The sequence below is a fragment of the Pseudorca crassidens genome, chromosome 8 (assembly GCF_039906515.1).
Source record: "Pseudorca crassidens isolate mPseCra1 chromosome 8, mPseCra1.hap1, whole genome shotgun sequence".
Taxonomy (NCBI): Eukaryota; Metazoa; Chordata; class Mammalia; order Artiodactyla; family Delphinidae; genus Pseudorca; species Pseudorca crassidens.
Window position 1 is genome coordinate 93,223,804 of NC_090303.1, and position 13,276 is coordinate 93,237,079.

General features: G+C 44.8%; 1 protein-coding gene across 2 annotated transcripts in view; it reads left to right on the plus strand.

Moving 5' to 3' along the window:
• The first annotated feature begins 923 nt into the window (after nt 1-923).
• The window catches only part of TBXAS1 (thromboxane A synthase 1), a 149,991-nt gene continuing 137,638 nt past the window's right edge, over nt 924-13,276 (plus strand). For both annotated transcript variants that reach the window (XM_067747185.1, XM_067747184.1), the window contains exon 1: nt 924-1,166. In XM_067747185.1, the coding sequence (XP_067603286.1) occupies nt 1,078-1,166 (89 nt within the window). In that variant the 5' untranslated portion in view covers nt 924-1,077. The remainder of the gene's footprint in view (nt 1,167-13,276) is intronic.

The window sequence follows — 13,276 nt, forward strand, 5'->3', positions numbered from 1 at the left end:
TTCCAAACTCTGTAGACTCAGCACAGAGCCTGGCCCCCATACGTGGTGAATAAACAAATGAGTGTCATGGTGAGTGAATGATTTCCTCTCTGAAACACCCTTCCAGTTACTAAAGGTATCATACGCTGACCAATAAGCAAAAAATAATTCTGTCTACCTTAGATAAGCTCAGAGCTAGAACAAAGGACCCATACATGAGCCAATGGATATGCTATTAGACATTTAAGAAATCCTCCAACTCATGATGAGAGGGCTGACCCGAGGCAAGATCTTCAGTCTGTCCCAACAGGCAGTCACCAGGGACCCCACTGAACCCACAGGTGTCAGTGGACCCCAGGAATGAATAAACTTAATGGGATGGATATCCTCAGTGCAGCCAGCATTCTTCATCAGGCTGATGTCTGGCCTCAAATTTTTCTGGGACATTCAGTCTCCTCACCCATATCATCATTTAATTACAAATTAATTTTTTAAAAGAGGAGTCTTTCTTTTTTTTTTTTTTTTTTTGCGGTTCGCGGGCCTCTCACTGTTGTGGCCTCTCCCGTTGCGGAGCACAGGCTCCGGACGCGCAGGCTCAGCAGCCATGGCTCACGGGCCCAGCCGCTCCGCGGCACGTGGGATCTTCCCGGACCGGGGCACGAACCCGCGTCCCCTGCATTGGCAGGTGGACTCTCCACCACTGTGCCACCAGGGAAGCCCGAGGGGTCTTTCTTTAAGGACTACTTGTCACAGCAGAAATCTATGGTTGCAACCATTTTCTTTCCCAGCAAACAGGGAGCCAGTTCTGCTGCTGCTTCCTGGGGAAGTTAATGTAAATGTTTATTGACTGTACAGTCATCAAGAAAATAAAGTTGCTGATTCACTGCCTTACACTGAAACCCTTTGTTTTTCCCTCCTCTTCCTTCCTCTTTATAAGAAGACACTTCTGAGAAAGAGCACATTTCAGGGACCCACTTGATGTGATGTTTTCTTGGTTGCCTAAATCTTTCATCTGCAGATCGTGGTTCCTGTAACTGCAGGGGGACCAGCCCCACCCTTTCCTCTGGAGGACCACCCCTCTAGGGTCTCTGAGGAACAATGGAAGTCTTGGGGTTCCTCAGACTGGAAGCCAGTGGCCCCATGGTGATGGTAGCCCTGTCAGTGGTCCTCTTGGTTCTCCTGAAGTGGTAAGTGCAGCCAGCATGTTCCAATGACTGTGACATTGTCACAGGAATAGCAGCCGTGGAGCCCTGCTGGAGCCGGGGTGGGGTATGTGGGAGTGTGTTTTTCTTCCCCTCTAATCTAGAGGGAGTTGAGTATTAACACAGCTTCAGAATTGAAAGCAAACAGCCAGGTTAATCTTTTGCTCAAATGCACGAGATGGAGGTGTCAGGAAAGACTGGTGATTCAGTGGCTGAGAACGCTACACGTAATTAAGTTTGAAAGAGATGGAAAAAGCAACAAATTGGAAAGGTTTGGGGAGAAGTAGCTCCTTGCACCCCCATCCTATCTTCTCACCTCGTTTTTCTAAGATCCTCTCCCCAGGTTGCATTTACAGCAGATGCAGCCTCTTGGGTCTGATGACATTAAAAACAAAAAAAGATACAGGAGCTGTCTGGCAACGTGGGCCACTTCGTAGAATGTCATTGACAGGGATTTCTATAGGTTTAAGGGCAAAGTGGTGGAACTAATTTCCTCATTTTCTAATATTTGATGGAAGGGAATGGATTCCAACGAACGCAGTGTGTGCAGTGCCACAAAGTCTGAGACCCTGGGGGAATCTCAAATTTAAACTGGGAGTAACCTCCCATGATTTAGTTAATTCAACAGGAGGTTTTCTGAAGTCTGGCTTGATCGAAGGCTGGATGGAAGGCCCCACAATATGTTCTATTTGTGCATATTCACCCTGTCGGCAAAACTTATTAAAGTTACCCACTCCATCAAAAGCACCTGAATTTAGGCAGCTCTGGTTTTTGAGGGGAAAGTGGAAAAAATAATGGAGAACTTCAGTTTGAACAGAATTTCAATTTATGTCTCCGGTAGTAATAAAGCTTCCTCTAGATTAATAACTGGGAAAGTACTTTGAAAAGCATCAAGCATTATGCAAATGTGAGGTATTATTCTTTTGGAATTTGCATAGCTGAAAATGGAATTCACGTCTGATGTTCTAGGATGATGAAATTACCTCTTGGAAATTGGCTCTGAAACCCAGCTTCAGTCCCAGTGCTGTTTTGCTTTCTAACTGGTTTAATTATCTTTTGAACTTTTCTCAGTGTGGCTTATCTTGCCTTGAAACCAGCCACATGCAAACCCAGGAGCAAGTGGTACCCCCTCTCCCCCCCAACTCCATTCATCCACCTCAGCTTCTGCTCAGAGAGGAGATGCACTTAGCGCAGTGCCTGACACGTAGCAGGTGCTCAGTAGACGTCAGCCACTATCATTAACTATCATTTATATAACCTAAACGCACAGGAAAATAAGTCTTCAGTGCTTTAGGTATATTTAAAATTTCTCATTAATATGCTTATTAATTTCTCATCGACAGTTGTGCTCTGATTGTGATTCTCAAAGTGTGTCCAACCTGAGGCCTCCAGGTGGTCTCGCAGCATCATTGTTTCTATTGCACACTTCACTGCGCTTCTGTTTCTGTCTTTATTGGGTCTTTTTAATTTCCGTAGTCTTGACTTCCAGCTCAGTGCCTGATATACAGTACGACCTTGATAAACGTCTGATGAATGGATGAGTGAATGGCATACATTACTGTTGCTCTGGTCACGGAAAGAGGCATGTGTCCCGACTGATAAGTTGGCTGTAACTGGGTGTTTCTAATCAGTGTAGATCAGAGTCACGGCCAATAACACCATACCATTCAGCAAGGCAGTTGTGCATTTGTAATCTGTTCTGGGGCCATGCTAATACCCTGGGTCAAAGACACAGAGACAGGAGAGATGCATGAAGCAGAGATGGTGAATAGGAAGCGAGGGCCGACTTCTACTGGTTCTTGCAAAAATATTTATGGATTTGTTCGTGTGTGCCAGGCATGGCGTGAGGCCCTGGTACAAGGTCAGAAAACAAGGTCAGGGCGTGAGGCCCTGGTACAAGGTCAGAAAACAAGACAAAAGAGTCAATTTCATCTAAAAAGAGACTAATATAACATAGGCATAGATTTTGATAGTTTTCCCCAAACTGCATTTGACACAATTTTTTGATGACAGTCACTTAAAGTGACAGTTATGAGGCTGAGCTGTGTGCACTGGGGTCTGAGGAGATCACGGCTGTTCCACTGGGGCTGGAGATGAGCTGGTATGTAGAATACATTAGCTAGAAGCACATGAAGCACATGCAAAGGTGATCTAAACTCGTGATAAAACATTTTTTAAACTCATTTTTTCTGTATAAAATTGTTGGAAATGCTGACTTCCGGAAGAGATTTGATGTACAAGAAATAAGTTGTGTGAGTTGAATAGTGGTAGAGGCAATCTTAAGTATAGTGTATTTAAACTTTCAAGTGTACCTACGAACTGGCAGCTTTTGGTAAGATGAGGGTTTCTTTATTAAGAAAGAGTGTAAGGACTCCCTATATAATTATGTACAAATTCATCTGCCCCATCCATACAGACAGAAAGTAGATTAGTGGTTGCCAGGGGCTGAAGGAGGGGAGAAGGAAGTGACTGCTGGTAGGTATGGAGTTTCTTTTGGGGCTGATGAAAATGTTCTGAAATTAGACGATGGTGATGGTTGCACAACTCTGTGAATGTACTAAAACCATTGAATCACATACTTTAATAAAAGGATGAATTTTATGACGTGTGAATTATATTGCAATAAAAAAATTCATGTACCCAGAAGAAAAACAAAAAAAAAGAGAGAAAGAATATAAAGAAATAGCCCCGATATTAATAGTGGTTTTCTTCCAATGGTGGGATTATGGGTGATTTTTTTCTTCCTTTAGTCTTTCTGTATCTTCCATATTCTTTTTTTAAATGAATATCAATTATTGAGCAAAAAAAGAGAAATTTTACTAAAAAGAACAGGGAGTTGCTCCTCTCTAGTGCTGAAGAGGAAAGCAGTTTTATGCTTTGGGCATAGAGGTCTTGAGACTGTAAGCTAACTATTTCTACAGCAAAGTGGAAGGTAAAGGGGAGTTTCGGGTAATCAGGGAGCTTCTTGGCTGATGAAGCAGTGAGAAAAGTAAACCGTGGTTGTTGCATTAAGTAATTAAACAGTCAAAGCAGTTAAATATATAAATATGGTGGAAACTGAGAAGAGTTGTCTTGGGAAGGTGGAAGGGCTTTCAACACCAAGCTGCATTTAAATCTCAGGAGCCTGAGACCCAGAGGTATAAATCAAATGGACATTAAAATAGGAATCAGGGTAAGTTAGTGTTCGATCTAGTCTCATTCTAAGACCAGGTTAAATTAAATAGTGAATGGTGATTATTAAGACTTAAGACTACAATGAAAAAGTCCATCCCTGTACTTGGAAGTTTCTTTCTCAGAGAGCTTCCTTTACATGTGGAAAAACTGGATTCTAATTCTAGATCTACATCTAATCACAGGCCATATTTAAAAGAAACCACTGCTCTCTGGGATGCAAGATGGTTCAACATATACAAATCAATAAACATGATACACCACATTAACAGAATGAAGAATAAAAAATCCTATAATTATCTCAATACATGCAGAAAAAGCATTTGACAAAATTCAACTTCCTTTCATGATAAACACTCTCAACAAACTCGGTATAGAAGGAATGTACCTCAACATGATAAAGGCCATAGTATATGACAAACTCACAGCTAACACCATAACCAACAGTGAGAAGCTGACAGTTTTCTGTCTAAGATCAGTAACAAGACAAGAATGCTCACTCTTGTCGCTTTTATTCAGCATAATGCCAGAAGTCCTAGCCAGAGCAATTAGACAAGAAAAGGAAATAATGGGCATCCAAATGGGAAAGGAAGAAGTAAAAATACCTCTGTTTGCAGAGCATATGATCTTATATATGCAAAATCCTAAGGACTCACAAAAAAAAACTGTTAGAACTAATTAATGAATTCATTAAAGTTGCAGGATAGAAAATCAACATAAAAAATCAGTTGTATTCCTACGTACTAACAACAGATTATCTGAAAAAGAAATCAATCCCATTTACAATAGCATCAAAGAGAATAAACTACTTAAGGATAAATTTAACTAAGGAGGTAAAAGATCTACGCACTGAAAATTATACGACACTGATGAAAAAAATGGAAAAGGTTGCAAAGTACATGGAAAGATATCCTGTGTTTATGCATGGGAAGAATTAATATTGTTAAAATGTTCATACTACCCAAAGTGATCTACAAAGTCAATGCAACCCCTATCAAAATTCCAATGGCATTTTCCACAGAAATAGAAAAAAATCCTAAAACTTGTATGGATCCACAAAAGACTCTGAATCGTCAAAGCAATCCTGAGAAAGAAGAACAAATGTGGAGGCATTGCAATTCCTTTTTTTTTTTTTTGGGCCGCGCAGCTTGTGGGATATTAGTTCCTGACCAGGGATCAAACCTGTGCCCCCCTGCAGTGGAAGCACAGAGTCCTAACCACTGGACAGCCAGGAAATTCCCCATCACAATTCCTGATTTCAAACTATATTAGAAAGCTATAGTAGTCAAAACAGTATGGTTCTGGGCTTCCCTGGTGGCGCAGTGGTTGAGAGTCTGTCTGCCAATGCAGGGGACACGGGTTCGTGCCCCCGTCCGAGAGGGTCCCACATGCCACAGAGTGGCTGGGCCCGTGAGCCATGGCTGCTGAGCCTGCGCGTCCGGAGCTGTGCTCCACAACGGAAGAGGCCACAGCAGTGAGAGGCCCACGTACTGCAAAACAAAACAAAACAAAAAAACAGTATGGTTCTGGAATAAAAACAGACACATAGATCAATGGAACAGAATAAAACATCCAGAAACAAACGGTCAATTAATTTTTGACAAAGGATTCAAAAATACACAATGGGGAAAGGATAGTCTCTTCAATAAATGATGTTGGGAAAACTAGATAATCATATGCAAAGTAATGAAATTGGACCCTTATCTTATACCATAAACAAACAAAAAACTCAAATTGGATTAACAACTTAAATGTAAGACCTGAAACTGTAAAAATCCTAGAAGAAAACAGAGCAAAAGCCCCACAACATTGGTCTCGGCAATGATGTTTTGGTGTTTTCGACACTAAAAGCACAGGCAACAAAAGCACAAATAAGTCAGTGGGACTGCGTCAAACTAAAATTTTCTGCACAGCAAAGGAAACACTGAACAAAATGAAAGGCCACCCAGTACCTTCTAGATTTACTCCATGACTGCTTCATCTGTTGATGGTCTTGCTTGGGCTGGTCTGTGCTGAATGCAGCTGCAGCTGCTGGTGGTGAAAAAGAAGCCAGATAAGACCCAATGGGTCCACTAGTGACTGCTCCCTCTCCTGCCTGGGCCCCCTACTCTTCCTCAGTGGCAGTTCCTATGGTGCTGAGTGTCCCAGGAGCCGGGAAATACTCTCCGGAAGTGGCTTTTGGGGGCCTTTTAGCTTCGTGCATGATTTTTTTTTTTTTTTTTTTTTTTGCGGTACTCGGGCTCTCACTGCTATAGCCTGTCCCACCGCGGAGCACAGGCTCCGGACGCGCAGGCTCAGCGGCCATGGCTCACGGGCCCAGCCGCTCCACGGCGCGCGGGATCCTCCCGGACCGGGGCACGAACCCGTGTCCCCTGCATCGGCAGGCGGACTCTCAACCACCGCGCCACCAGGGAAGCCCTCTCGTGCATGATTCTTGCTTCTCGCCTTCCAGCCCCAATCCTTCAGCCTTTCTGGGTCTCCAGCCAGTCACAGGTGGCTTTGGAAAGCAGAAAGGTCTTGGTCTAGGTCTTGAAACGCAGGGAAGGATTAGCAGAGGAAGGTGGACATTTTAGGTGGGCAAGTATCACAGGTGAAGGCAACATTGGGGTTTGTAACATTTGGTGGAACAGACCATTCAGAGTGTGAATAATAGATGCATTGTAGAAATACATTTTAAAGGCCGTGGGTAATTTCCAGCGTCCCAGAGCATGTAGAGAAGGATGAATGCTATTTGCCTTTTTTTATTTTTTGTGCTTTTGTCTAGGCTATTATGGGTACTTCAGTTTAATAATTCAGTGATGAGCTTGGAGATAAAATTGAGCCCCTTATGAAAACTCGGTCTGTGTTTCCTTGAGGGCCATTTTCACAGAATATTATTTTTTGTTTTCTCTCTTTTAAATAGCTATACACAATATCCCCAGCCTTCTTCTCACTTTATTGATTTTCCAGAACGAGAGTACGAGTTGTGATTATAAAGTAAGGTGACTGATTATTTTAGCATACATACCAGAACTTATACAGCCAAATGAATTTTATGACCTTCCAAGGCAGTTTCCTGATAGGCTATACCCTTACTGCAGATATGCCATATCAGAAAACACATTCTTAGCACTTTTCTTTGGGAACCATCCTTGGTGTGTGAATGCGGTTTTTTGACCGCCCTCAAGGCAACAAATCATCGTCTTTGTTGAGAACGGATTGATTTTTTAAAAACAGCCCCAATTTTGGCAGCTAAGTGATTAGACAGGGTAATATTATTTTTAATCCAAAACAAAATATGATTATAAGACAATAAAACTTGTGGTTCTTTACTGAGAAGTTTATGAGGCATTTCTGGAAGCCGGGGGATTCTGTCAGGCCACACTCATTGGGTCTATGAGTTGCTCTTAGTTTAGCTTTGTTTTAAAGAAAACAACAGCAATAATCTTAACCCTTATGGTTAGACCTCTTCTCATCTTGTAAGGAATTCAGGCTTGTGGAATTGGTAGCATCGACTCTTTGGTCAGAGATGAAAGGAGAATCTCATTCATTCTATAAACAAAGCAGACCGTCGATTTACGTCGGTGCCTTACTGAGCTGCTTGAGTCAACGCTTGGTGCTACTCTCCTGGGAGGACAGTGGTTCTTCCAGAAATAAAGCCACTGAACGGACCCTCCCCTCCACCCCTGAGTATCATGATAACAACCTACCAAATAGGCTGTCATCTGCCACTGAGGGCAAGGGCCTCATCTTTGGGAACCTGAACAGCGTGGCAAGATCTTGTTTCTGTTTGTAAAAATGACGTACGTCTCAACAAGGGGGCGAGACTTTGGGGAGAGCAGGGACAGGGGGCAGGTCTCGCGCTGCTGTGGATGGGCACTTCAATTATTAAGTGCCACCTTGTCCCTGGTTTGCCAGAAATCTGTGATGCTGCACAGTGTCCTGGGGGTGGGGGAGGGGCGTCATCTGAGTGGGGAGACCCCCGCCATCTCTGGTGTCTTTGGGCCCCCAGGCAGAGCCCGGTACGGGGCTACCCTGCAGGGTCATCCTAAACCTCTGGGTGGCCTTGCGAAGGTGTGTTTCTTAGGTTTCGCCTCAGCAGATGGAAATTCCTGAATATGGTCCCAGAAACAGACGGCTTTTTTTGCTCAAAGTTTTCTGGGAAAATCGTGTCAGAGAATGACAGCAAGGCCAATCTCTACCAAGAGTGGCTTCAACCACAACCCCATTTCCCGAGCCCTGCCCAGAACACCCCAGAGAGAGCCAGCTCCGGGCACCAAACCCAGCAGCTGCCTCCTCTGAGCTGGAAAGCGCACTGAAGTCCTCCCCGAGTCTCCTTCCTCCACCCCTTCTCTCCACACTCTGCCTGCACATCACAGACTCCTGCTGCCCGAATGCCCTCCCCTCTCTGTGTAAATGAAATCCCACCCACCCCTCAAAACCTTGTCCAAACGTTGCTCTTCCTGAACGTCTCCTTAGCCAGGCCAGCCCTCAAGAGCCTGGCCTCCTTTGAACTCCAGCAGTGCCTGCTGTCCCTTGGCACACACTGTATTATTCTGTTGTTCATGCCCGTGTCCTATTTCCTAGCCTGATGATAAGGCCCTGAGGGCAGGGGCTGCATCTTAAGATGGTGAGTGCCTTGTGCATAGTAGCTGCTCAGTAAACGTTAATGATCACAATCACGGCGCTGCTTCCAAACGACTGCCGTCACGTGTGCGTGCGAGCCAGTCTCCCTCTGACTGGCACACTAGTGCCACCATGTTCTCAACATCTGGCAGAATGCTTTGCGTGCGGGTCATTGAAAGAGTAAATAAATTCCTTCTTAGTTCATACCCTCATTGAATGCTGAAGGCTTTCTAGGCTATGTGCTGGGTCCACCTCATTGATGGGCTATAGATCACATGCCCATGCACTCAGATACATAAAGTAACTGTCACGTTAGAAATCAAAGGGCGAGGCTCTGATGCAAAAGGAAGGGATGGGATAGAATGCAGGACACAGCCATTTAGAAGATGAGGTATGCGGGGAGCACAGAACACTTGGTGTGTGAGCGGGGCGTCCTGACCACAGTGTAGGGAAGGGGACGCAGCCAGCCCCCAGCAGAGGCATCAAAGGGCAAATACTTCCTTCTTCACTGTTTCATTAACCGCTGATCCCCACAGTTCCAAGCACCGCTATCTAAACTCTTCACCAACATCTACTGTTTATATTATTTCCTCATGGGTTCTGTGTTCTATTGTCCAAACAACGATGTATATTTAAGTAATGAATGATTTATTTTCCCATTTTAATTATTCAAAGACAAGCCGATGGAAGCTCTGCCGATGAGAACAGTGATCAATGAGAGAACCAGCATTAGGGTACCAGGTTATAATTCTGCTCCGAAGAAAAGAAACTTGACATTTTAGTTAACCTGCATAATCTTATTGTCAATAAAGGCACGATTTACATTTAGGCTCTTTGCAATGTTGAAAATGTCTCACGTACCCCCTTCCTATCTTCGCAAATCAATAGGCATCCGGGAAGCCCAGGCTGTGAGCATTGTAAAGCACAGTCAGTTATACATTTAATGGTTTCAACACTGTCTGTACACAGAGAGTGACCAAAATTGCTAGCATCGTCTCATGATATAAGGGAGATAACTGGGAAGTGCTTAGGAGAAATATGGCACTGTGGAAATCAGCAAGACCTTTCCAGTTGAGGGCAGATGCACTTTGGGCAAGTCACTCCATCCTTGCCAGTTTCCTCACTGATAAGAGAGGGTTGACAGTCCCTGGCTCTCAGCATACGGCATCCTTTCCACTCAGCCCCCCAGGCCAGCTCTCCCTCACCCCTCCCAGTTAGCCCAGTCTTGTTTCCTAAGTGGTGTCTGAATCCTTCTTTCCCCCCTTTCTGCTCTTCTACTCTGTAGTTCAGGATTTCAAGAGCGTCCCTTGGCTGGAAATAGACACCCAGCTGATTTCCCTACCTCGTGTCTTGTGCCCCTCAAATTTGTCCTCCAACTCTGCAGCCGGAAGAACACACCAGAATCTCACCACTGCTTCAGAAAACCCTCCCGTGGCCCCTCCCCGCCTGGGGAACCGGTCTCCCTGGCTGGCGCGGGAGGCCCTCTCTGACCTGGTCCCGTCCACTTCCGCGTGGTCACCTCCTCACCTGGCCCCTTGCTCTCCAGTTCTCCCCACGCCACACTGTTTGCCCTCAATTTCCTTCCCTCTCCTGGGGCGCTCTTCACCCCTTCATTCCGGCGAGAGCCCTGCATCTCCTGTGGTCTTGGCCCTACCGCAGCCGGTACCTTCTCTCTCTCTCGTACCACTTCCCTGGCTCCCCCATTAGAAGGTGAGCAGAACTGGGTCTTACCCAGCTTTCCCCTGAGGTGCCTAGCACTGTGCCTGTACACTTCTGTTGGGTAATAGGCATTCGATGATTTGTTGACCGAAGCTGAATTAAGAGGGACGGTGTATAGGATTTCATGTGGCACACGCTTGGCATATAAAGACACAAACTCATGTTAGCGGTTCTTTGCTGCTATGAATATCCTCATAGAGAATTTCCATTTATTTCTGGATGCATGTCACTGCAGCCAGCTGCCACCCCTACATGTTATAAAACAAAATTTCACTGAATTGAACTCTGAATCTCAATAAAAATTTCATCTTTATAATTCAGGCAAGACTGGGCTGTGGGTTGAAGTTCATCTCTGCATGAGGGAAGGCTTGCTAAACAAAATCTTAGTGCAAAGGTGACTGCTGAACCCATTTAAGAAAATAAACTATTCCCAAGCACGTTAGCCGACGTTAGTTCATCAACACCGCCTTTAAAAGCACACTAAAACCACATCACTCTTGGCTGCCTTTCCCCACATGTGTAATGGTCCAGAGCTTGGGCTTTGGAACCTGATTGCCTGGGTTCAAGTCCTGGATAGCTTCGTGACCTTAAGGAAGTTTTTAAGGTCGCTGTGCCTCAGTTCGCCCAGTTTTAAGTAGGGATAATAACAGTGCTCACCTCACAGCGTGCTGCAAGGACTAAACTCGGAGCCGTGCTGGGCACGGTTAACGTTCAGTAAGTGTTAGCTATTGTTACCCCATTATTAACTGCAGGTTTGGACTCCACAATAATCGCATAGGTGCTAGGTAGGTAGATCGCGGTTTTTATTTTATCATTTTAAAATACCGTTTGGATTTCTCACATGATCCCCAAGACGGCACTGAAGTGAACAGTGAAGAGAGCCACGTGTCAAACACGTGGCCTCATTTTGAACGATCTTGAGCTTATACCATAAGGTAGCTTTTGGTCTTGAACAAGTAAGATGGGGTTTAAAAAATACCTATTGGATTTAGCAACTAAGAAGTTTTAGGTGATGTTGGAGGCGGTAAGAATAGACGCCAGATTGCAGCAGGTTTAGAAGCGACTGGGAAAGAAGAATAGCCTTTGTTTCACTGGTTGACACGTGCCTCGCCCTTGGGTTTGAGAACTTGAAGTGCAAACGATGCATAGCAAATCAGTAAATAAATCCTGGGAAGTTCTCACTCTCTTCTCTCTCACAGACCAGACCTCTGGTTTCCTGCACACTCTTGTCCAAGCCCCTTACTTCGTCATCCCTTTATTATGACACCGTAAACGTTTCTTTGCAGGTTCAGTTCTCTCCTGTCTTAAAACATACAAGTGAGTCAGCCGACCAACAGGCACCTCTTCTCTGACTACATGCTCCACCTCTGCCACGACTGCATCTCATCCTTCCCTTCCCAGTCAAGACCCCACGCTTGCTCGCTTTCTCAGTTCCCATTCACCCTCAGCCCTACAATGGGGCTTCTGCTCCATTGCCCACCAAAACGACTCTCTCCGAGGCCACCAGTGAGTCCCTGGTTCCTAAACAGAATTCACATTTCCCAATCCTTCTCTTTCTTGAGTGCTTTGCAGTATTTGACTCTGATATGCTTAGTCTCTTACTGTTGGGTTTACTGCAGGGCCCTCAGTTGTGTAGGGGTAGAGAAAAGGCTGAGCACCTCGAATATAGTCCAATGGCCTCATTTTACAGATAAGGAAATGAAGGTCTAGAGAAGTGAATTGCCCTGTATCAGTCAGTTACTGCTGAAATAACACTGTGTAACAAACCACCCCAAACTCACTGGCAAACGACAACATTTATTTTTCTCATGGTCTGTGTGTTGGCTGGGGTAGTTCTGTTCCAGGCTTGGGTGGGGTTCAGATCTGCTCCACATGGGTTTGTGACGGGGTGTAGGCTGAAGAGGATACTTCAGGAAAGTTCTGCTCCTGATAGATCACAGGGATGCAAGAAACGCAACAGGAAATAAGCAATGTCTCTTGAGGGCTCAGCCTTAAAGTGGCTTAATGTCAATTTTGCCCATATTCCTTTGGTTAAAGCAAGCCACATGCCCAAGCCTAACATTAATGGGTTGGGGAAGAAGACTCCATTGTAGTGGGAGGTACTTCAAAGTCATAGCACAAAGGCTGATGATGTCGAATTTTGATAAAGGGAGGGCATGAAGAGTTGGGAGGAATGGTTCAATCTACCACATGCTTGAAGATTGCACATGTGGGTTGTGATCTCTGACAAAAGAGCAAGAGGCCATGAGTGACTAGACAAAACAAAAGAGGAAACAAAGATAAAAACAAACAAAGAGCAAACAAAACAAAAACGTAAAGCTAATGGAAGTCTGGATTTTTATCATAAATGACAACAATGATCTCTGAAAAAAGAACAGACATTGATGGGACGTTTGCCAGCTGAGGCAACGAGATGGTGAGTCACAGTGGGTCTTGGCTGTGAAGTGAGGAACTAGCACCAAGAGGGCTAAAGCAGGGTTGTGAGCTCAGTGTAGGGGCTCAGCTTGGACCTGGGCTGAGCCTGGGGGTGAACCCAGGAATATCTAGATGAATAAGAGGTAGAGATAAAGAACTGACCAATGATGGAGGTACAACATACC